Genomic DNA, 21,488 nt, shown 5'->3' on the forward strand with positions numbered 1-21,488 from the left:
TTACAATGTGCTAGCTTGCCTAAATAAAGTGTCCTTAAAAACCTGCTTCTGCCCACGTTGAATTTAAGCCTACATTTCCATTCCTTCTTGAAGACCATGTCACTAAATCTATAGCACACTGACATGGATGAAATGTCAGAAGCACTTGATGTGGAAATTCCCTGATATGTAGAGATGGGGCTTTGGAATTTCTTCTAATATCTTGCTCCTAAATTAGGCAAAAAAAGTTTCTTTACCAAGGTCCATGGTACAGACAGTTGAGGAGAGCAGACATAGCTGGAGTGGAGGGAGAATGTGCTCAAATTGAACAGTCAATCTTTTTGCTTGCTTTGTAAGATGCATAGTCATCATTAAATAATTACAGCTAGCAAGGTCTAGGAGTAGCAGAAGATCCTGAGATTCCTACTCCCAAACCCAGAATACTAACATTTAGGCAACTTCAAAGTACTGTCATTCTGCTATTTTGACTTGAGTTTCAGAACTGAGGTAGTAAGCTGTGTTACTATTTTTAGGTGGGGTTTTTTTTCTTTTAAAGTGTTACATCTGAATATATTATAACATATGTAAAAACCTCAAACCCATTACCACCCAGCAACTTTTAACTCACTGCTTTTCTGAGATCATCCTGCGTATCCTGAGGAATCCTTTAATCATACCACAGAGTGGGTTCCTTTGGAAATATGAGATTTCCTGTTGTTAAGGCTTTTTGCCTGGTTTTGTTTTGGTCTTTGTTTTGCTAAGAAGTGTATCACATATGAAATGCACCCCAGCAAAAGCTTTATGGGGGGTAAAGGATGTGTTGTTCTGTAAATGACAGTCCTTACAGGATGCCAAAACTGAGATCTGTGGACCTTCAGCAGATGAGATTTGCTATTGACCAATCTTAGTGGAGAACCTGACAGAGGGCTTGAGAATGAACAGCTGCTCCTGTGCAGAAAGCTTGACCTTTCCCTCATAAGATGAGCAGAATTTGGAGAGATCGCCTAGCTATGAGGATTTATTTTTGCTGTTTCACTCTTAGGGAGCTCACCCAATGCAACTGGTTGTATAGGGTATGTGGAGGCAGACGGAGGCCTTGTCTACACCTTCATCTGGCAATTAGGTAAAACCAAAAATGCTGAACAAACACTGTTCCTGATAATTTTCTCCAGCTGACATCAACGTTGCCAAATGTTCATGCTCATGTGGACCATGCGCTTGGAAGACACACTGTTCTCTCCACTAGCATATGCTTCAGCAACTGTTCATGTTTCTCTGGAGGCCACAACTGAAGAAAAATGGATGGGACCTTGCTGTGGAGAGGTTTATGGCACCTCTGGTCTGGGCTTGCACTGTCTTCTCTAGAGGAGGTCTGAGCATCTGTGTTTCTGACATCAGGTGATCCTTCTTTTAAAGGAGTGCACTCACATCTGTCTTTTGTGTTCTTTCCTCCTCTGTCATGCAAAGAGTATCAGTGACAGTCCCAAAAGAGACTGAATTATAGCCAAAATTCCCAGTCTCAGACATGCCAAGTTTTTATCCTGGGAAGAAGAAGCAGGAAATAAACCTTGGCATTAGAAAGAAATGAAAGAATGGACACTGGGAGGAGAGAAAATGGTGATGGTGCAGCAGCCATTGCAAGCTCAGCCGAACCACAAGTCTGTGTTTGCTGGACTCTGTAATGAGAAGAAATTTTAGTGTAGACCCCATCTAACATCACAGATCCATGAAGCACTCAAGGCCTATTAATAAGATGGTGTATTAATAAGGTTTTATTTTCTGCATATCAAATCAGCCTGGTAACAGTTTTCTTCTCAGGGCCTGGCCTAGTCTCTCGGACAATACTCAGATCTGAGCATTTACCTGGAAAGATTCAATTGCAGTACTGGAAAAAGAGGAAATTCTGCCAGCTTTGGAGCTGTTTCTACCTAGATTAGGACTTCTGTCTAATAGCTGGTAAGCAGATATAGGTCGAACACAACCAAGGCACTTTGTGCTTGGAAGAAGTGGTGTCATCCCTCTTCCTCCATCCTTGGTCATCTCTCTTGTGTAAGCTTACGTTCGGCATCTCTTTTGGTCCATCAGGCTAAGTACTTTTCATGGATGGAATTTGTGCTTGTCCTGCAGTCTCTCTCACAAACATTTTTGAGTTCAACACTTCTTTAAAATACTTTCCAAGGTTTTGGAAGAACAGCAGCACTTTGAGATGGGAGCTACTGGGAGGGAGTGAGTTTTGGCACGTATCTACCACCTGCCCACATCAAGGCAACAGCAATTAGCAAAGACGTGCTCATCTCAGGAAAGAACTTATGACCTAAGGTCCAAAAAACAGACCTGCCCCTGCCCCTCCATGCTGGACCACCATGGAAAAGCCTTCTAGAAGTGACACAGCTGTGGCTCACCACCAATATGCATGAGGGTGAAGCACTCTACAACCTCAAAAGGCTTTTGCAAATGTCAGAAGCTGGATGGGCTGACAGCTGAGTAGCCCAGAGTAAAGAACAGGTACAGTAAACACGTACACCTTCACAGCCATCCTTCACTGCCTTGCCCCCGAGAGCTGCCACAGTGCCAAATGCTGCAAGTGTCTCTTGGCTGTGCTCTTCGGGGATCCGGAATCCACTGCTCGAAACTCTCTGCCTGGTTCACATCTCCCAAAAGGCTACTCTGCTAAAGCCATGATTTGTCTCTCCTCAAAGTTGATGGGCACCTCCTCAACCAACGTCAACAGATGCACTGTCAATTACTAAAGGCATATCCCACTTTACAGAGCATTGAGTTCGGTAGATTTCTTTTTGCCAGGAGCACAATTCCAGTCCTGGTATCTCATGCCACTGTCAGTCACCAGGGAGGGAGATATGTTGTCACGGAGTATTTCATGTTGGCATGCTACATGAAAACTTTAGAGCACAAAAACTCTTCACCTTTTGTAGTAAACACAGGCTGCCAGCACGTACTATAATGTAATCTAGTAAAACAAACTAATTTTGGGAGCCTTTCAAATGCTGTGAAGGAACAGCAGGCTTTGGGTGGGCTGCTCTGCTCTATGAATGCTGCCTGTTAATACCCAGATGTCGAATGCCAACTTTCCATTCACTGCTGCAAAATATTAGACTGTCATGTGATAAAAATAACCATGGGAGGCATGCAATACATTCCAGTGCTCGTTTCACCTACATCACACTACCAGAAATTCGTCTATGGAAGTTCACTGGGCATCTGAATCAATGCTATCCCCAAAAACATGTTTCTGTGATTTGGAGAGTAAGTTTAAGGGAAAGGAAATGTTTTTCATTCATTTTTTACTCCTTTGGTCTCATTTACCCCAAATGTAAGACAGCTGCAGAAAACAGGTGATCACTTTCTCTCTGTATGACAATGAGAAAGAAACTCAGGAATGGCTTCTTTCCTCTGACACTCACCCAAGATCTTTAGAACATGAAAAGCTAACTAGCTTTAAAGCTTCCTATGTCTAAGGACAGTTTGTGGTGAAAGATATCTTAAATCCATGCTTGGCTTCACTCTGCCATTGATACAATGGTACCATCAGTCTTGCAGTCGGATTTCAAACATTTAATAATACAGCAGTGCCTTTCCATCCTTCCCACTACTGACAGATTTCCAACCCACTTAATGATTGTTGAATAAGGGCTCCAATCTTCTTGTTAAGTCAATTTTTTTTAAAGAAATGCAAGACACATTTTTACATGGGGCAGGATAAATCTTATTCTTAAGACCCAAGTTAAGCCAGCAGGGATGCCAGGATTACAGGACCAAACTTCTTTAAAATCTGCTTATTCTTCTATTTCTACTTTGCATGCTTAGATACAAAGACTATTTCTAGTGTTCATACATTTCAAAATCTCTAAAAATATTAAATTATTTCCAATGATAAAATGATTATTCTATCTGTAACCCACTGTTACACTGTTCATATGCCTGCATCTTGTCTTAATCCTGCATTCCATGTTTTTTTAGCTTGCATGTGCAGCTTGTACTTCTCTGTCCTCCTGTTGGTAATTATCAGCATAATGACAGCATTTGATTATTTGTATTGCATTCTTTGTTCTGTTTTATTTCTAGTTTTGTGATGCAGATATTTTTCCAGTGGCTTGGCATAAAGTGTGCAGAAATGCTGACTAACGTAGGCATCCTTCTTCCAAATGATATTGCAGATGAGGGAGCTCATTAAATCATTACACTTACTTATGTCTAAGCTTACTTATATGCACATATCCTCGCAAGCTACAAGTTGAAGTATGTCATTTCTTGTATCATAATAACATGGAAGTCTAATAAATAAACAGCAGTCTGCGCACTCATGCATTTTTGCTGCTCCAGTTCAAATTAAACACATCCCACACAAAGGAGAACTGGTTACAATAGCTTAAGAGTAAACACAACAAGCATGTGTACCTCTTGCAAAACATCTGATTTTAGTGGGAAAGTCACTTAAAACTGAACTAGAAAAAGCAATTCTCAGCTGAAGCATTTGTGTTACATGCAAGGCCATTAAGACCATCTACAAACCTATAGCTAGCCCTACTATTTCTCTTGAGTATATTTGCCGCTTCTGGACATCACAGACCTGCATGAGCCCCTTCTTCATTTATGAATGTTAGTATGGTTTGAAACACTACCTCCTTCAGTTTTCTGTTCTGTGTCACAGTTCACTCAGCTTGTCAGACCTACTGTTTACAACTGGCCTGCAAATAAAGATGGATACTTCTCTTGTGCTGTGGCTCTTCATGCAGCAAATACAGAAGCAAATGCGAGAAAGGGACCTTCCCAAGTGCTTCCGTGTGATCAGAAGAAATGGTGCTCTCTGCGATGATGATGGAATGCCCTGCTGCCAGAGGAAGTGGATGACTGCACATTCCCTCTTGTTACAGCAGGGACATGGGTGCTGGCTGCCAGCAGAGGTTGGAAATTGGCCTTCACAATTAAGCTTCAGCCGGCTTTTAGAGCAAATATAAGACACTGCGTCTTCCTAGCAGGGACAAATGCAGCATGTGTGCCACAGAAGTCCTTCACAAGAGATGCCGAGAGCCTGGAGAGGAGCCACATGGCAGTGGGCACCTAAAAAGCAGCACAAAGGAATTCCAGCTGCTCCAGCCAGTGAGTAGATTCATTGGGGGCCCAATTTAAATGCCTCTATGCAAACACACATAGCATGGGAAATAAACAACAAGAATTAGAGATGTGTGCATCCTTTCAGGGCTATGATCTGACTGGCATCACAGGGATGTGGTGAGATGTATTTCATGACTGCAGCGCTGGAACTGAAGAATACAAGGTCTTTAGGAAAGATAAGCAGCTGAAAAGAGGAAGGGGTGTCACCCTTTATGTCAGCAACCAGCTAGAGTGCATAGAGCTCCATCTAGGGATGGATGAGGTGAGGACCTGAGGGAGAGCTTAAGGGTCAGGATTAAAGGGACGGCAGGAAGAGATGACATTATAGTGGGGGTCTGCTAAAGGCCACCTGACCAGAAAAATGGAGCAGATGAAGCCCTCTATAGACAGACCAGAGCAGCCCTATGTTCACAAGCCCTGGTCCTGAAGGGGGACTTCAACCACCCCACTATCTATTGGAGGCACAGAATAGCACGGCACAGGTAATCCATGAAGTCCCTGGAATGCATTGATAGTAACTGCCTTTTCCAAGTGACAGAGGAACCAAACGAGGACAGGTGCCATGCTGGACCTTGTTCTCACCACCAAGGAGGGGCTGGTGGGGAATGTGAAGCTCAAGGGCAGCCTTGGCTGCAGTGACTATGAAATGGTGGAGTTCAAGATGCTTAGGGCAGTAACGGAGCAAGCTCATTACCCTGGGCTTCAGGAGAGCAGACTTTGGCCTCTTCAGGGACCTGCTTGGTAGAGTGCCCATAGGACAGAGCCCTGGAGGGAAGAGGGGGCCCAAGCAGGCTGGTTAATACTCAAGGATCACCACCTCCAAGCCCAGCAGCGGTGCACCCCAGCAAAGAGGGAGTCGGGCAAAAACACCAGGAGGCCTGCATGGATGAACAAGGAGCTCCTGGACAAAGTCAAACACAAAGAGGAAGCTTACGGGGGGTGGAAGCAAGGGCAGGTAGCCTGGGAAGAATAGAGAGAAAGCGTCTGAGTCGTCAGGGATCGGGTTAGGGAAGGTAGAGCCTTGACAGAATTGAATCTGGCCAGGGATATTAAGGGCAACAAAAAAGGCTTCTAGAGGTATGTCAGTGATAACAGGAAGACTAGGGAAAATGTGGGCCCTCGGCCGAAGGGAACGGGAGATCTGGTCACCAGGGACATGGAGAAGGCTGAGGTGCCAATGACTTGTTTGCCTTGGTCTTTACTGGCAAGTGCTCCAGCCACACCACCCAAGCTGTAGAAGGCAAAGGCAGGGAGTGGGAGAAGGAAGAACCACCTGCTATAGGAGACGGTCAGGTCTGAGACCACTTGAGGAACATAAAGGTGCACAAGTCCCAAGAAGGTCCTGATGAGATGCATCCGCAGGTCCTGAAGGAACTGGATGGATGAAGTGACTAAGCCACTATCCATCAGATCTGAGAAGTCGTGGCCGTTTGGTGAAGTTCCCAGTGACTGGAAAAGGGGGAATATAACTCTGCTTTTTAAAAACGGAAAGAAGGAAGACCAGGGGAACCACAGGCCAGTCAGTGGCAGCTTGCTGCCCAGCAAGATCATGGAGCAAGTCCTCCTGGAAACTCTTCTAGGGCACATGGAAAATAAGGAGGTGATTGGTGACAGCCAACATGGCTTCACTAAGGGCAAGTCATGCCTGAACAAATTTGGTGGCCTTCTACAATGGGGCTCCAGTGTTGACACATCAGGGAAGAGCAAATGATATAACCTACCTGGACTTGTGCAAAACATTTGACGCTGTCCCACATGACACACTGAACTGGGGAGACATGGCTATGATGGGTGAACCACTCAGTGGACAAGGAATTGACTCGATGGTTGCTCTCAAAAGAGTTGCGGTCAACGGCTCGACATCCAAGTGGAGGTCGGTGATAAGTGGCATTCCCCAGGGGTCTGTACCGGGACCAGCGCTCTTCAACATCTTTGTTGGTGATGTGGAGACTGCACCCTCAGCAGGTTTGCTGACAACACTGGGCTGTGTGGTGTAGTTGACACACTGGAGGGAAGGGATGCCCTTCAGGGTTACCTTGGCAGGCTTGGGAGGTGGGCCCGAGGGAACCTCGTGAAGTTCAACAAGACCAAGTGCAAGGTCTTGCATATGGGATGGGGCAACCCCCAGTATCAATACACGCTGGGTGGAGAATGGATTGGGAGCAGCCCTGAGGAGAAAGACTTAGATGTGCTGGTGGGAAAAAAGCTCATCATGGTCCAATGAGTTTTTAAGCATATTGTTTGTTTCAAATCAGAGGAAAACACAAAAAAAGAGGACAAATGTCAACTCAGACTAGAATAGGAAACTGATAAAAGGAAAAAGTTCTAACGCCCAAACCTTGATTCTGAAAGCAGTAAATATTTGATCTGCTGGTGGCATCTGCTGTTGCATTTCGAAAAGTAATCTGCACCAGTGGAAAGTGAGTGCAAAAGAGTGCTGCCCTTCTTTGAACTCCTTTTAGCTGTGGGAGGTGTAAAGCAATGGAGAATCTCTCAAGTGTTGATCAAGCCATACATGTGCATCTGAAGCGTGAACTCATTCCCCTTTTAGCTCCTTCATGAGATAAATCCATTAAAGTCAATTAAACACAAAGATACCACGATGACTTTACCTTGCAAATCATCCCATCTGGGAGACAAATCCTGAGCGCGCTTGGCCGTATGTATGCCTGCCTCTTAAACTGTTCCCTGGACAGCTGCTGTCAGCTGCTGCCAGAGATGGGGTGAGGAAGGTCTCTAGCCTTAATTGGAGGGACTGTTCTTAGGCAAAGCAAAGAGAAACTGTCCCTACCTGTGTATGTTTTCTTCCAGCTTTTTCACCTTCAACTCATCCTCTTCTGACTGCCTCTTTCTGGCTTCTTCCTCTTCCGCGGAGCCAGCAGGAATTCCCTGTAGCAGCCATTTTTCCCGAAGAGCTTTTGACTGTAAGGTAAAAAACCCGAAACCTTAGGAACAGACTGAATAAATACCATCTGAAGACTGAGAACGAGCTGCCTCCGCTTCTGAATGTTAGATTGTCCCCACTGAATTTCTAATGACTTCTTTAGACACTTGATTTCAGCTAATCCATCAGCTGTTTGTCCAGATGTCAGGTCTTTCAGACTTAGGAGTGTCAGTTTTACAGTATATACTTTATTCATCATCAATGTCTTCATATGAAGTAATTTTTAATTCCTAATAAAAAGAAGAGTTTAAATCACACAAATTAGCCAGTCCTGCAAGAACTGAAATCTTTGAATGGAAGTGTGGATCTCTTGTGAATTATAAGTCATGTGCTGGAAGGATAAAATCATAAACTTCTTAAAGCTTCAGAATCAAAAAAGCTGCATGCTCTAAATGTAATGTGTTTCATGAAGGATAAAATCAGTCTTCTATTATATTAATGAAAGATGTTATTTTGATTTATATCACAAATATCTTCATACACTTACAGGCATAAAGAGAGCATGCACACGTATACATTCATAATGGCATACACATCACCTCTTAGCCAGATACAAATTAAAACAAAAAGTCTTCCAGAAACCATGGGTATCCCAGGGCACAGAAACACTGTCACAGAAAGCAGAAATAGCCTACATCCAGCAAAATTATTTCTGGGAGTTTTACTGTGCTTTCTGTACCAAAAAACTTGGCTACAACCTCACCTGGCCACTGTCTAATCCAGCTGCAGCTCACCCAGGGGAGTTCACTAGTGGAGGAGCACTGGTTGCAAACAATCCTTTAAATAGCACATCAGCCTGTGCATCTTTGGCCCAAATTCTGCCAGAGGGATGCCACAGATCAGTTGGCAGACAGGACAAGCAACTATTGAGAGGATCAGGAGCCCAAAGCCACACAGGACTTTGCCCTTTGGCAAGAGGGATATGGACTTGGTGGAAAAAACAGCTGAGGAACGACCTACCAAAATAGTCCCTTGCATTGACCAGAAAAGGGGAGCCTTGGTTTTGAATTTGCAAAGTGATTGGCAATGCTAGTTCAGGGAACCAGCTGTGAGAACATGTATACCCTCCAGCAAAGAGGAGCTAATAAGGAAACCATCAGTTCAAAGAACTGGGTTTCAGAGGCTGCCTAAACGTGCAGTATCAGTCTTTTCAATGCCTTATTTGTTGCTGGAATGGAACCTGACTTGTGCAAAGTATGTATAAAGGAAAAACATTCACCACCAAAAGCAGTCTTCAAACCCAGCCCAAAATAGAAAGATTTTTGACGTGAATGACAAGGCTTACTTGTTAGTTTTTGAGTGTATATATAGACTTAGTATCTGTGCACAAACTATTCTTGTCAATCTACAGCCTATTTGACATCAGGCAGTTAGATTTTAATAAGGCAGCAGACAGAAAGCAATACAAAACACGCAAGTGAATTAGGCTTCATAAATGACTCCATCTTTCACTGTCTTTAACTGTGTTGTGCACCAGCAGGCTTCTAGGTGGGTTCCAAGTGATTTCTGTATGAATTAGGATTTCTGCTTGACAGAAAAGTTCTCGTGCTCTTGTACCATGCAGTCATGTTCAACAGCCGAACCTTCTAATGCTCAAGATGTACTTCACCTGACTGGTTTGTTCATAGCCTCCAAGGTATTAGTTCACAAAACATTAAGGATGGCTACCTTCAGCCACAGTTTCTGTAGTTCACTGCTCCTTTTTCTGCCACTGCCATCTGCTAGTGGTTTCTGTTGCACTTTGTGGACTGGTAGTGAGACTTCTCTGTGGGACCTTTGCTTTCCTGTTCAATCCAGCTGATTACTGCCCAGGAGTTTCATCAGCTCATTCAGGCCCCATGTGCTATTGAAATGTCCCCTCAGCGGAGGAGTCCCAGCTCATCACATGCCCCCAGCAACAAAGTAAGACAGTCAAAGACGGATTTACAGGTCCTGAGGTGCTACATATGTAACATGTGCTTTGGCATTTAGGAGGTCTCAGTAGCACAACTCAGTTTGTACCTGTTGGGCTAGACCCAGTGCAAAGTTGCTGTGAAGGCTGATTGCTCTTTAGAAAATTGCTGTCTTTAAAAAGAAATGTGGCCAGTTGCACGAGGAACTATGCTGCTACATGTCATACTCAGCTGTGGTCTCAAATGTGAAATCCCAAGTGATACTCATTCTGGATGCACCCACCCACCACCCAAGTTTCTAAAGACCAAACTCTAAAGATGAAGGCAGCCTTCTTTGTTTTAAACTTGTTTTAGGTATGGCTCCAGCAGTTCTAATAAAGCCTTTGGCAAAGTTTTGCTTGGACAGTGCTGGAGACATTCATTTAACAGTCACTCCTCATTTGCTTCAGGAAGACAGATAAAATTCAGGCTTTTTTCAATGTGTTTTTAGAGAATCTCCATTCTGATGCTGAGATGGGGAGAAGCCAGTCTCTTCAATACAATTGCTGTACGTGAAAAAGAAGATATTTTGTGCAGCTTTTGTTTTGGTCATTGTTTATGTGAAACATTAAACTACAAAATCACATGACTTGTTTCTCCCAGAAGCCTCTTTTGTTTTTTTGATCTATTAATAGCATGAATTTGAAACTGGAAAGAATCAATGGGAATTTTTAAAAGACATATTCAGAAACAAGAATGCTATGATCTACTAAAAATCCCCCCTCTTGGGTGAAATGTCAGCATATTTTATCTAAAACAGGAAAGCTGGTAGCTTTGATGTTTCTGACTCTCCTTTTTAAGATGAAAATTAAGGCTTTTGTTAAATACTGCACTGAGGAATCCCAACAAGAAGAGCCTGAGAAATGGAAACATTTATAAGAAAAATTTTTTAAAATACAGAGGGTCTATTTGCCAAGCTATTTAGGTTACGTATATTTATACAACCACTGCAAATACAATAAGCAAACGGGCAGGCACATGTCAGGGGACTGTGTACAACCATCTTGCTGTCCAGGAAACATTTTCTCTCTTGCCAGATAGCTAGCATAGTGCTAAGATAGTGGGCAGGGGTAAAATAATCTCTCAGTTGCTTTGAGCAAACCTTTCCCATGGCATTTTCATCAGAAAGCTGGGGGGAAGGCTTTGGCACACGCAGGGTGCAATAGGGAGGTGGTGGTAGAGCTGCACTGGGTACTTGAGCACAGCTTCTGGATACGAGGCAGTCTAGTGAGGCAGCCAGCATCAAGGCAGTCCAGCCAGATGCAAACTAGAGCCAGATGTGGGTTGGAAACAAAAGACAGTTTGCTGCCATCTGTCTGCCGCAGCTACAAAATTTAGGTTATGTTTCTTGAAGAAGTCTTGCAAAATTTTATCCCGGGAAGAATAGGAGGTGTTTCTCACATCTGCTAAAAGGAGAATGCTTGCATGAGGATGGAGGCCAAAAACAGCTGCATGAGTTGCCTCTTCTTAACAATGTTGTGCATTTACTTTACTTAACAGTCTGATTAAAATGGCCACAAGCTAGTATTTCAGCATTGCTCCTCCTTCATTGTCTGTTATGAGCTTTAACTCTCTACTTCTTTATGAACCAAAGCTGTGCTGCATGATTAGTAAATTTCAAAATGATATAGGGGTCCTAGAGTGGTCAGATATACCATTGTAGAAGTATAGGTATTTGCACTGCAATGTGAATATGCTGTATTTTCAGAAGGCACCACTTCAGTGGTACAACAGCTTATGATATGTACAGTTTGGTATAAGTATGCCTTCATTTGATGCAAGAGTACAAATTCTTCAGGGCTAAATCCTTCAGCAGAAATTAGATCATGTCATTAAAATGGCTCTCTTGCTGAAGTGGAAGGGCACTGGGCTTGCAATGCTCTGTGTCACCAGTGCTGTCAGGTGGTTTGGTTTCTCTGCACACAAGTGAGATTGCAGAGGTAATTGGCAGTTCCATATTTATTTTGTTAAAGCGTAGGAAAACAGAGTGACTTCTGTACCATGCAAAAAAGAAAAAAAGAACCAGGTCACAAGTCTGTGAACAGATCATGGTGAGGACAGAAGTAAGTGCGTAGATGTTGGACAGGACAGAAAGAAATAACACCAAATGTTTGGAATGCAGTAGACAGTGATGGCCATAAATGTGGTGCACAGCTCCCTTATGTGCTATCTATTCCAGTTTCATTCTTCGGGACAGTAAAGCCCAAGGGCTTTAAGTTGTTTATATTTAGTGCTAGCAAGGAAATAAAGCATAGCCTCTCAAATGCACATAGTAGAATTGATGCTGCATTGAAGAGAGTATTTTATTTTCAATGCTGCATTTTGCTTTAATGTTGCATCAAAAGTTTAAGTATCAGGAGATATTTTATTATAGCAAGTTATGCCCATTACATGCCACCTCTGGACCCCCTGCCTGTGAAAGGTGATTAATGCCAACCATCAGTCTTGCTGATTTCGGACCTACTTCCATAAACATTGCTTATAAAGAATAACACATTCCTAGTTCCACGTGCAGTGTGGCAGTGTCTTAACCTGAGGCCTAGATGCATTTGCTGGACTTGCCATTTGACTCCATAACAACAAAACAGCCAGTTCTTGCTGTGCTGCTGCCTTTTGAGGTAGTTTCTTCAAACAGTTTGGTTTTGGGTTTGTTGGGTTTTTTTGTTTTGTTTGGGGTTTTGGTAGGTTTTTAAATTTTTTTTTATTTGCAAGTGGCTAGAGTAGCAATCAGCATCTCTTCTTGAGAGCAGTGCTTACTGAAGTGCAGCACCACTCTGGCTGCTGAGTAATTTTCAAGAAAGCTGATAATCTTGAGGAGAAAATTCAAAAGTTGACCCAAGGCAGCCTCCTCCACTAAATTGAGAAACACTACTGGGTATGGACTATTCAGGGTAATGATGCTTTTCTGTACCATGTGAAATAAGCAATAATGATCTCTGGTATAATTCTACTGAAATTAGTAGTGCTACATCAAAGGCACTTTTACTGAAATCATTGCCAACTTGAAATTTTGCCAAAAGTCTTTGGGTTTTGAGGCTTGAAGACCACCAGACATTAATGATTTAGGGCTGGAATTAGTTATAGTTATGAAATTATTTTCTCCCTACATACATTCAGTATTTCTGTCCTGGAAAAGAGGTGAATGCTGGAGGTTGTTTTCTCATATTCTGAAATCTGCATATAACCAGCCCATGCACTACTAAAGCAGTACAGTAAACCTCTTCCTTCACCTCACAGTGTGGGAGTCAGATATTAGCCCTGAACACTCCCATTAGGATGCTAACATAACTGGCTGCATTACAGATTTGCTCTTTGCATTTCAGAAAGCCCCCTTAGTACAAAAAGGCTGAGTTTTCCAGGCAGATCTTGAGCTCTGGAGGCAGCAATGGGCCTGGCTTTGCTGTTCGGCAGCTACCTGGGGCACCCCCTCCCAGACCGCAGTTTTGTCAGCCGGTGGATTAGCTACAACAGGGAAGTTTTCCTGGAGCAGCAGAGCCTGCTCTGCCTGTGCATGCTCCCAAGCATCTGCCCGGGCTGATAAAACTGAATTTTCAAGGAACACAAATGCATGAATAACCACCACTAAAATGCGTCTGGGATTCTTCTATTTTCCTTTCTGCCCTGGTCCTGTGGCTGCTCTGAACATTGCATCTCTTGCGTGCCATATTTTTACACAGCTTCCCCTGCTGTCCAGCTGGCCCTGACCCAGCTAGTGCAGGCTGCCCAGCAGGTGTGGGTCTGACCTGGTGGTGTGCAGCACAATTGCCAGCATTAGGAAAGAGGTTACTGGGACATGTACTAAGACTGTATGAAAACTTGTTCTTTTCCTAGCAGACCTTCCCTTGCCTTCCAAGAAATAATAATAAAAAATTTGCATGGTTGTGTGTGAGCAGGCACATTAATGTTAGATTCCCTTAACCACTGATGCATAAATATGCAAATGCAGAGAAGGACTGTAGACATAAGCAGTACGACAACTAGGTCCATCTCAAAACAAGCAGCTCCTCAAGGTGTACTGCTGAGTGATGCTGTAGTATTTTGTTTTCTAGTAGGTGAACGAAATGGTCTGACTTCACCGAGACTGATGCAGAGTTTTCCTATGTGGGGTTTCAGTGTGAGAAAGTCTGCTTGTGAAATGGAAAACAGGCATGGCCCTTGGCAAACACATGAGATTTTACTCTGCTTTGCTGCAAGATGGATGTGGCCTTTTATGGCATGACTAGCCCTGGAATAGAACAAGCACCCATTTTCAGCTTGCTGGTATAATCAGCTTTTGCATAACAGCAAAACTTTCTGTTGCCTTTCCAGTCACCTAAGACACTTGTTCCAGCCGAAGGAGCATGTCTGCATGGCACACGGATTAGACTCAAGCATTGCCTAGATTAGTGAATTGAGTCATGCTAGAAAAACTTGCAGCTTGATTGTAGTCTTGACTTCAATCACAACTTTACAGCAAATATAATACAACAAAATAAAACTTTGTTAGCTGGTGGAGCTTAGGCAGCCCAAGGCCGAATAGCAGGTTTATAAAGCAGATTAAGTATTATCCTGTAGAGTTGTAAGTTTTTTACCATTATTCTTCAATGATAAAGAATTTCTTCTTCAAGAAATGAACAAACCTTTTCTTGAAAGTATCTTAAGGTAGTGATGTCTTAAATTTTTTTTTAAGAAGCAAACATTTAGACCAAGAGTCGTAAAATTTTTCCAGCAGTCAGTTGATGTGCATTCATCATGCAGAACATTAAAACACATTACCTAATTGTTTTCAAGCATGTTAAGGTTTGCCCACTGTAACAGACAACCTGCTGTGACCAGGCATTGGACACTGATGGCTCAATCTGTTCCAAAGTCTCTTCTCAGCCGCACAAGTACAGGCCACTGTGTCACTTGCCTGACTTCTCCCTTTTCATAAAACCCTTACTGCAGAGACCCCTGAGCTCAGGATCACTGGTTCTCAGGTCTTGTTTCAGAGCTGCTTGAAAGTTTTCTGGTGCCTCCATGGCAGTTTGCTCATCCAAGGGACTAGTGTCCTGCGTGTCCCCAAGGAGCCTGTCTTCTCTGTAGCTCCTGGAGTGACAGATGTTTTCTACAGCACCAGTAACTCACCACGCTAGGGGTGCAAGGTAGGTGTATGTGGGGAGATGAGTAAATAAACAGTAAATAAAGTAAGTAAACAAGAAAATAAAAAGAAACGATGGCCACTGTTATAGTAAGCACCACCTGGAATTATGGCAGCCAAAAGACTGCAGAGATAACCTTTCCCCCTTGTTTATTTCCTGTAGCTGGTACATTTGACAGCTTTTTATCTCCCATGAGTATTTACTCAGTCACTGCTCTTTCTCAAAGCACGTGTTTGGCACAGCAACAGAGTGGACAGGAACACGTTAAACAGTGCAATGTGACTGCAGAAACAGGTGAGGGAAGACTGAGATGGCTGGCATGAGTTACATTCACTTGGGAAGGGCTAGATCTCAGCCTGGTGACCCTGTGTTAAGGCAAGGAAATGCGAGCGCATGGCTGCAGTGTAAGCCATGTGCAACCAGAGCTGCAGATGCACAGGAAAATCATGTCCACAGCAAGCTATCTGAGGGATCAGTATGATGATACATATAGCTCCTTCATGAAGGTCTCATGCTTTGCCTGTTTAAAAACTCTCAGGAACAGAAATTGCAGCTGTACAGATAGAGGCCCAATTAAGAATGTTTTGGTGGGGAAAAGCACCGATTGTTTTATGTTTTCAGAGTAAGCCTCCCATTCATTGCACAGATCACCAGTGCAAATATTTTGTGTGCATTTCTTTTAAATTGTTCAGGTCCCAAATTTTATTTAACTTTGTCAACCAAGCAGACAGTTGTTTCCATACAAAGACAAAAGGAAGAAATAAAACCCAGGCACTTTCAGCTGCAAGGAAACCCACCACAGCAAGAGACATTGTCAAGACTCTATGAGAGAAGACACAAGGTTTCTGTGTCTCTTGCTGGGATCATTTGTCAGCTACAGAGCCCTGGTCTGTACAGAGTAGTTTCACTGAAGGGAATCATAGGTATGGCCTGATAAAGGTAAGATTTCCTAGTATTTATTAAAAACTTGAGATAACATTGAGACAAAAACCAGTAAGGTGAAAGATAACTTGAACATAGGCTCATTTCTACATCTCTTTTCTAAACATCTGGGCTACCAGAAAGTTCTGCTTGAATCAACAGGTGAAAATAATCACACTGATACCTAAGCTGGAGACTTAGGGTTTATTTTTCAGTATCTCTCTTTAGGAGGTTTATTTAAGATTTCAGACTTCTTCATGGCAGGATGATAATGGTGGGTCTGTCCAATTATTTGGCATTTTGCTTGTGGCAACATTAAGTGCCATAATAAGAATAAAAAATAACCAACTGCCAGTGGCTGCTGTAGGGGTGAGGGGAGGGATAAGGGGCCCAGTGTGTCCCAGCAGGGACACAGCAGCAGTGTGGACACACAACTTGCAAAAGGAGATGCTGCAATGAGGGCACACATGGTCCTCAGGATGGTGTCCTGACCTGGGAGCAGGTTTCCCTGGGGGCTATGGGATCTCCATCTGGGACAAATGTAAGGGGATGAGGATGGGCATGGAAGGGATGTGCTTCTGTTGGTGGGGGCCTGAGGAGACCTCCAAGGCCCTCTCACATAAATTTTGACTCCATGGGAATGTCTCTGTTTCCCAGGGAATCTTGGAGCTGGAGTAAGAAATAGATTCAAGCTAGCTGAAGTTTCTGAACTTAGAGTGGTTGGACTGAAAAATTGAATAAGACCTTCTTATACAGATACACATACAAAAAGAGTTCGATCACACTTTTAACTCCATGAGCCAGAAATTTAAGTATGCTTTCATTTTCCCTGTAAGTATTTATTCCATATTTTCAAAGGAATTAAAGCATAGTTTTGAGGGAAATAACAACTGTTTTTGGAATAGTTTACCATCTCAGATTTAAAAAACTAGCAACCCTCTCCCTCCCAAACAAATAGCCTTTGCAAGTTTTCTTCATTACTAAACAGCTACAGTTTCTTTTACTATTAACTTTTGAAAGAATAATTTCCTCTCCATATTCACTCAGTCCTCAGCTTCAGTTTATCACTCTTTCCCACATACACACATTAGCTAAAAGTGGCAAAATCAAAATCTAGTTTTCAAACATTCCTTTCTTTTCTGGCCTTAAATGTTCTTATATGCATAGTTTTAAAAAGCTGAATTCAGGACATGTGAATACATTTTTTGAGCCCATAGCATGCCATTTAGGGGTGACTGGGGTTGAAGTGAGCTGTAAACATCCTCAAGCTACTTTGAGAAAGTCTGGCTAAAACAAAAGCCGCTGGAGTGGCAGCGACCTGCTTGAAGGACCTTGTCATTAATTGAAACGTGAGTGCCAATTTTGATGAACGGACTTGTGCAAGGAAGACCTGACTGCATGGGGAAGCTTACCTACATGGTTATCCCCAGATAACTCTACCGCAGTTTGAAGTACAACTCACGTATCAGTAACTTTTTCCTAAATCAAAATCCTCTTTTAGAGGGATTATACCAGAATAATTACAGTATATTCAGCTGTGTAGTAATGACTTTACAAAAGATAAGAATGATGAGTTGAAGGACTAAAGTTCTCATCTCTTTGAGGTAGTTAATTTGTGTAGCTGGCATGGAGTAACTATTCTGTTATGGCTAAAAGATTTTAACTGGGGATGTATACTTTGTTGTCTGATTGCTTGAAAACAGAACGTATAAGGATTTTTGAAATCCCTCCTTTCTCTCCTAACTAGCTCTTAACCTCTCCATGCCCCAGAACTGTGGATGAGGCCCTCTATAGACAGACCAGAGCAGCCCTATGTTCACAAGCCCTGGTCCTGAAGGGGGACTTCAACCACCCCACTATCTATTGGAGGCACAGAATAGCACGGCACAGGTAATCCATGAAGTCCCTGGAATGCATTGATAGTAACTGCCTTTTCCAAGTGACAGAGGAACCAAACGAGGACAGGTGCCATGCTGGACCTTGTTCTCACCACCAAGGAGGGGCTGGTGGGGAATGTGAAGCTCAAGGGCAGCCTTGGCTGCAGTGACTATGAAATGGTGGAGTTCAAGATGCTTAGGGCAGTAACGGAGCAAGCTCATTACCCTGGGCTTCAGGAGAGCAGGCTTGGGAGGTGGGCCCGAGGGAACCTCGTGAAGTTCAACAAGACCAAGTGCAAGGTCTTGCATATGGGATGGGGCAACCCCCAGTATCAATACACGCTGGGTGGAGAATGGATTGGGAGCAGCCCTGAGGAGAAAGACTTAGATGTGCTGGTGGGAAAAAAGCTCATCATGGTCCAATGAGTTTGTATCATGGCTCAACAACATGTTGTTGCAACCCAGAAAGCCAAGTGCTTCCTGGGGTGTGTCAAAGAATTGTGGCCATCAGGTCAAGTGGGGTGATTCTCCCTCTCTTCTCCACTCTTGTGGAGTACACACCAGCAGTACTGTGTTCAGCTCTGGAGCCCTCAACACAGGAAGGGCATATACCTTTTGGAGTGAGTTCAGAGGAGGGCCACAAAGATGATCAGGAGGCTGGAGCACCTCTCCTCTGAAGACAGTCTGAGAGAGCTGGTGTTCAGCCTGGTGAAGAGAAGGGTCCAGGGTGACCTTATAGCAGCCCTGCAGTACCTAATGGGGACCTACAGGAAAGCTGGAGATGGATTTTTTACAAGTGCTTGCAGTGACAGGATAAGGGGTACTGGTTTTAATGTAAAAGAGAGTAGATTTAAATTAGATATTGGGAAGAAGTTCTTTACTGTGAGGTTGGTGAGGCACTGGCACAGGTTGCCCAGAGGAGCTGTCGATGCCCCATCCCTGGCAGTGTTTAAGGCCAGGCTGGATGGGGCTCTGAGCAACCTGGTCTAGTGGAAGGTGTCCCTGCCCATGGCAGTGGGGCTGAAACTAGGTGATCTTTAAGGACCCTTCCAGCACAAACTGTTCTATAATTATATAATTAACTGTAGTTGGGAGATGGACATTGCGTGGTCTTCCAGTCTTGCAAAGGTGTGCTGGGATCCAGTAGTACATTAAAACCAAGGTTAGCCTGGGACTATGATCGCAGACATCCCTAGAAAGAGGGCTTGATTATTAATAAGAATGGGTTTTGGGGGCTATTGCACTGACCCTGTAGAGAATGGAGACTGCCCTTGACATCGTCATACATTTTTTGTGTGCTTGACTGACTCGCTATTTAGTTCAAGCGTTAATTCACTTGAAAATCATAAAGGTAAACATAAAGGATTAACAGGATTCCTTCCTTTGCAAAAGTTATCTCTGTTTTTCTGCACTGTTTTGCACATATATATATATGTATCTATATGGATAAATACCTTTATTTACTCTCTGACATCAGTTATTTTAAGGCCAGAATAAATTGAGGGTAGCAATATAACAGTGGAGTAATAAAATTAAAAATTATTTATAGACAAAATAGTTTCAGCTAAAACCATACCCTAACAATATCTCTGTAACATACAAAGGCGTTCTTTTCCTTCCTTTTCCTTCAGAGTAAAGATGTAATTATGTTATAGATTAAGTGTTCATGAACTGCAGTCTTTAAGAAGCAGATGTTAACTGAAATAGGTCCCTAATATTTATACCACTCCAGAAATGAAGTAACTGTGGTAAATGGATTTATTGTAACAGTTAGAGTAACAGCAAAGAAATAATTTTTCATTCAATTAGGAGGTTTTATGCTGTTTATTTTATTACCAACCACCACCAAACAGAGCTACAGTCAACAATTATAGAAATTCTGTTCAACTAACAACAGAGGCAGCCAGATCTTGGAAGAAATACTTCCACCCTAGAGTTTATTTGACATAGTAAACAACTCCATTAAAACAGGCCTGCCTGTTAACAAGTTCCTAAAAGCAGCTGTTGCTTCTAGGTTTTATCTCCAGTGCCACTAACCAACCAAAATCAATTATTGCTTTCCTCAAGGAACCACATCATGTTGATGGATACTGCAGACAGTGTGTTTACATAAGGTGAATTTTGCCCACTTCTCCAATTTCAAACTATAGAAGTTGGCAACACCTCCAGTTCCCATGGATGTGCAAGCCCTGTTTTTAGACATATGGCCAAAGAACTGCCAAAATATGAAATTTAAACCATCTAATGTTAAAAAACACAACAAAACACATCTTGTATTACATGAAAGAAGGATTATTTTGGTATTAAGGATTAAAGTTAAGTGGGAGTTAAGGGGAGCTGTTGTAAATTGTCTCTTATTAGAGCAAAACAGCATGTTCGGTCCCCAAAACTGGGTCTTCAAAGCACCTTTATACCTTTACCAACACCAAAGACCTTTCCAATGAAGCATCTGATTGTACCATAGACAAATTCACCTCCTGCCTTCAACAGAGTGCCCTGATGGCCCAGAAGTACCACAGGGATTCTCCATGCCCACCGGTGTGCCTACTTTTCAGTGATTCACAGAAGAGGTGATACGGCTTTCATTGTCAGTAACGAGGGAATGCAGCTTTTAGAGCCTGCACTACTCTAGACTCTCTTACTGCAGAGTTTCACACTTGATTAACTCAGAAACTCGCACAGACAATTAATAAATAACTGAGCCATGTTTTGCCCTGCTGTCCTCAGCCATAAAGCCACTGGCCTCATTCTCATGAGCCTTTGCAAAAAAGTGTTGCCAAAGTTCGTCAATATTCAGTGCTGACATTTACTAACTCCAGAACTTGCTGAGTTCTTCTGCCTAAAACAACAGGTCAGCAGTTGCCAATCCCTTATTTTCAGCCAGATATGGAACAAGGGAAAAAGGAATGAACTGATAGCAGAGTTAAGTCATTTTGCCAGGCATCTAATTGGCATCAGCAATTTGAAAACTGTAGGTAATCCAGCATAAACATTTGCAATAAACTATTCCTATTGATGTTCATCTGATGTGAATAAAATTGTCTAAAATTAACAGAACCCTGTAGCTTCCAGAACCTTTATTAGGTAACCAAACATGCTATTTTACACAGTGTATTCTAAAAAGAAAATTACTCTGGCATGGCACAAAAATTAAGCAAACACATTGAATCCTAGCATGAATGGATTTGCGTGTTACACCTGTGGGATCAACCCAGACACTGCAGACACAGGATTAACGCAGATATTATTTTCAAAGTTTTCTCCACAGAATATTTTAATGAACACTGATATGAAGTCCTTACATTCAACACCGACATCAATATCCTCACAGCATTTTCAGTAAATACATGGGCTTCCTAGGCGAGACTCGTCTTTTTGACCTGGGTTTATATCTTTAGTGGAAATCCAAATAATTCAGGAAAGGAAACATAGTCTACCTAGCTCTTCTGAAGGAAAATGGATGCACTTATTTTGGGCTGTATGAGCCAGACTGGGGAGACATAGCAGACTGGGGGACTATATTCATACAGACTTGGAGCCCCTGGCTTGCAGAGGCTCAGAGCAACCAGGGTGAGGTGAGGGA

The 21,488-nt window shown here is 42.9% G+C and overlaps 1 protein-coding gene across 4 annotated transcripts in view; it reads right to left on the reverse strand.

Annotated features, from left to right (window-relative positions):
* The window catches only part of PALM2AKAP2 (PALM2 and AKAP2 fusion), a 272,605-nt gene that overhangs the window by 201,305 nt on the left and 49,812 nt on the right, over window positions 1-21,488 (reverse strand). For all 4 annotated transcript variants that reach the window (XM_080370982.1, XM_080370984.1, XM_080370983.1 and 1 more), the window contains exon 3: window positions 7,904-8,034. In XM_080370982.1, coding sequence (XP_080227108.1) covers window positions 7,904-8,034 — 131 coding nt within the window. The remainder of the gene's footprint in view (window positions 1-7,903; window positions 8,035-21,488) is intronic.

This window comes from Falco punctatus, assembly GCF_963210335.1.
Source record: "Falco punctatus genome assembly, chromosome: Z".
Lineage (NCBI taxonomy): Eukaryota > Metazoa > Chordata > Aves > Falconiformes > Falconidae > Falco > Falco punctatus.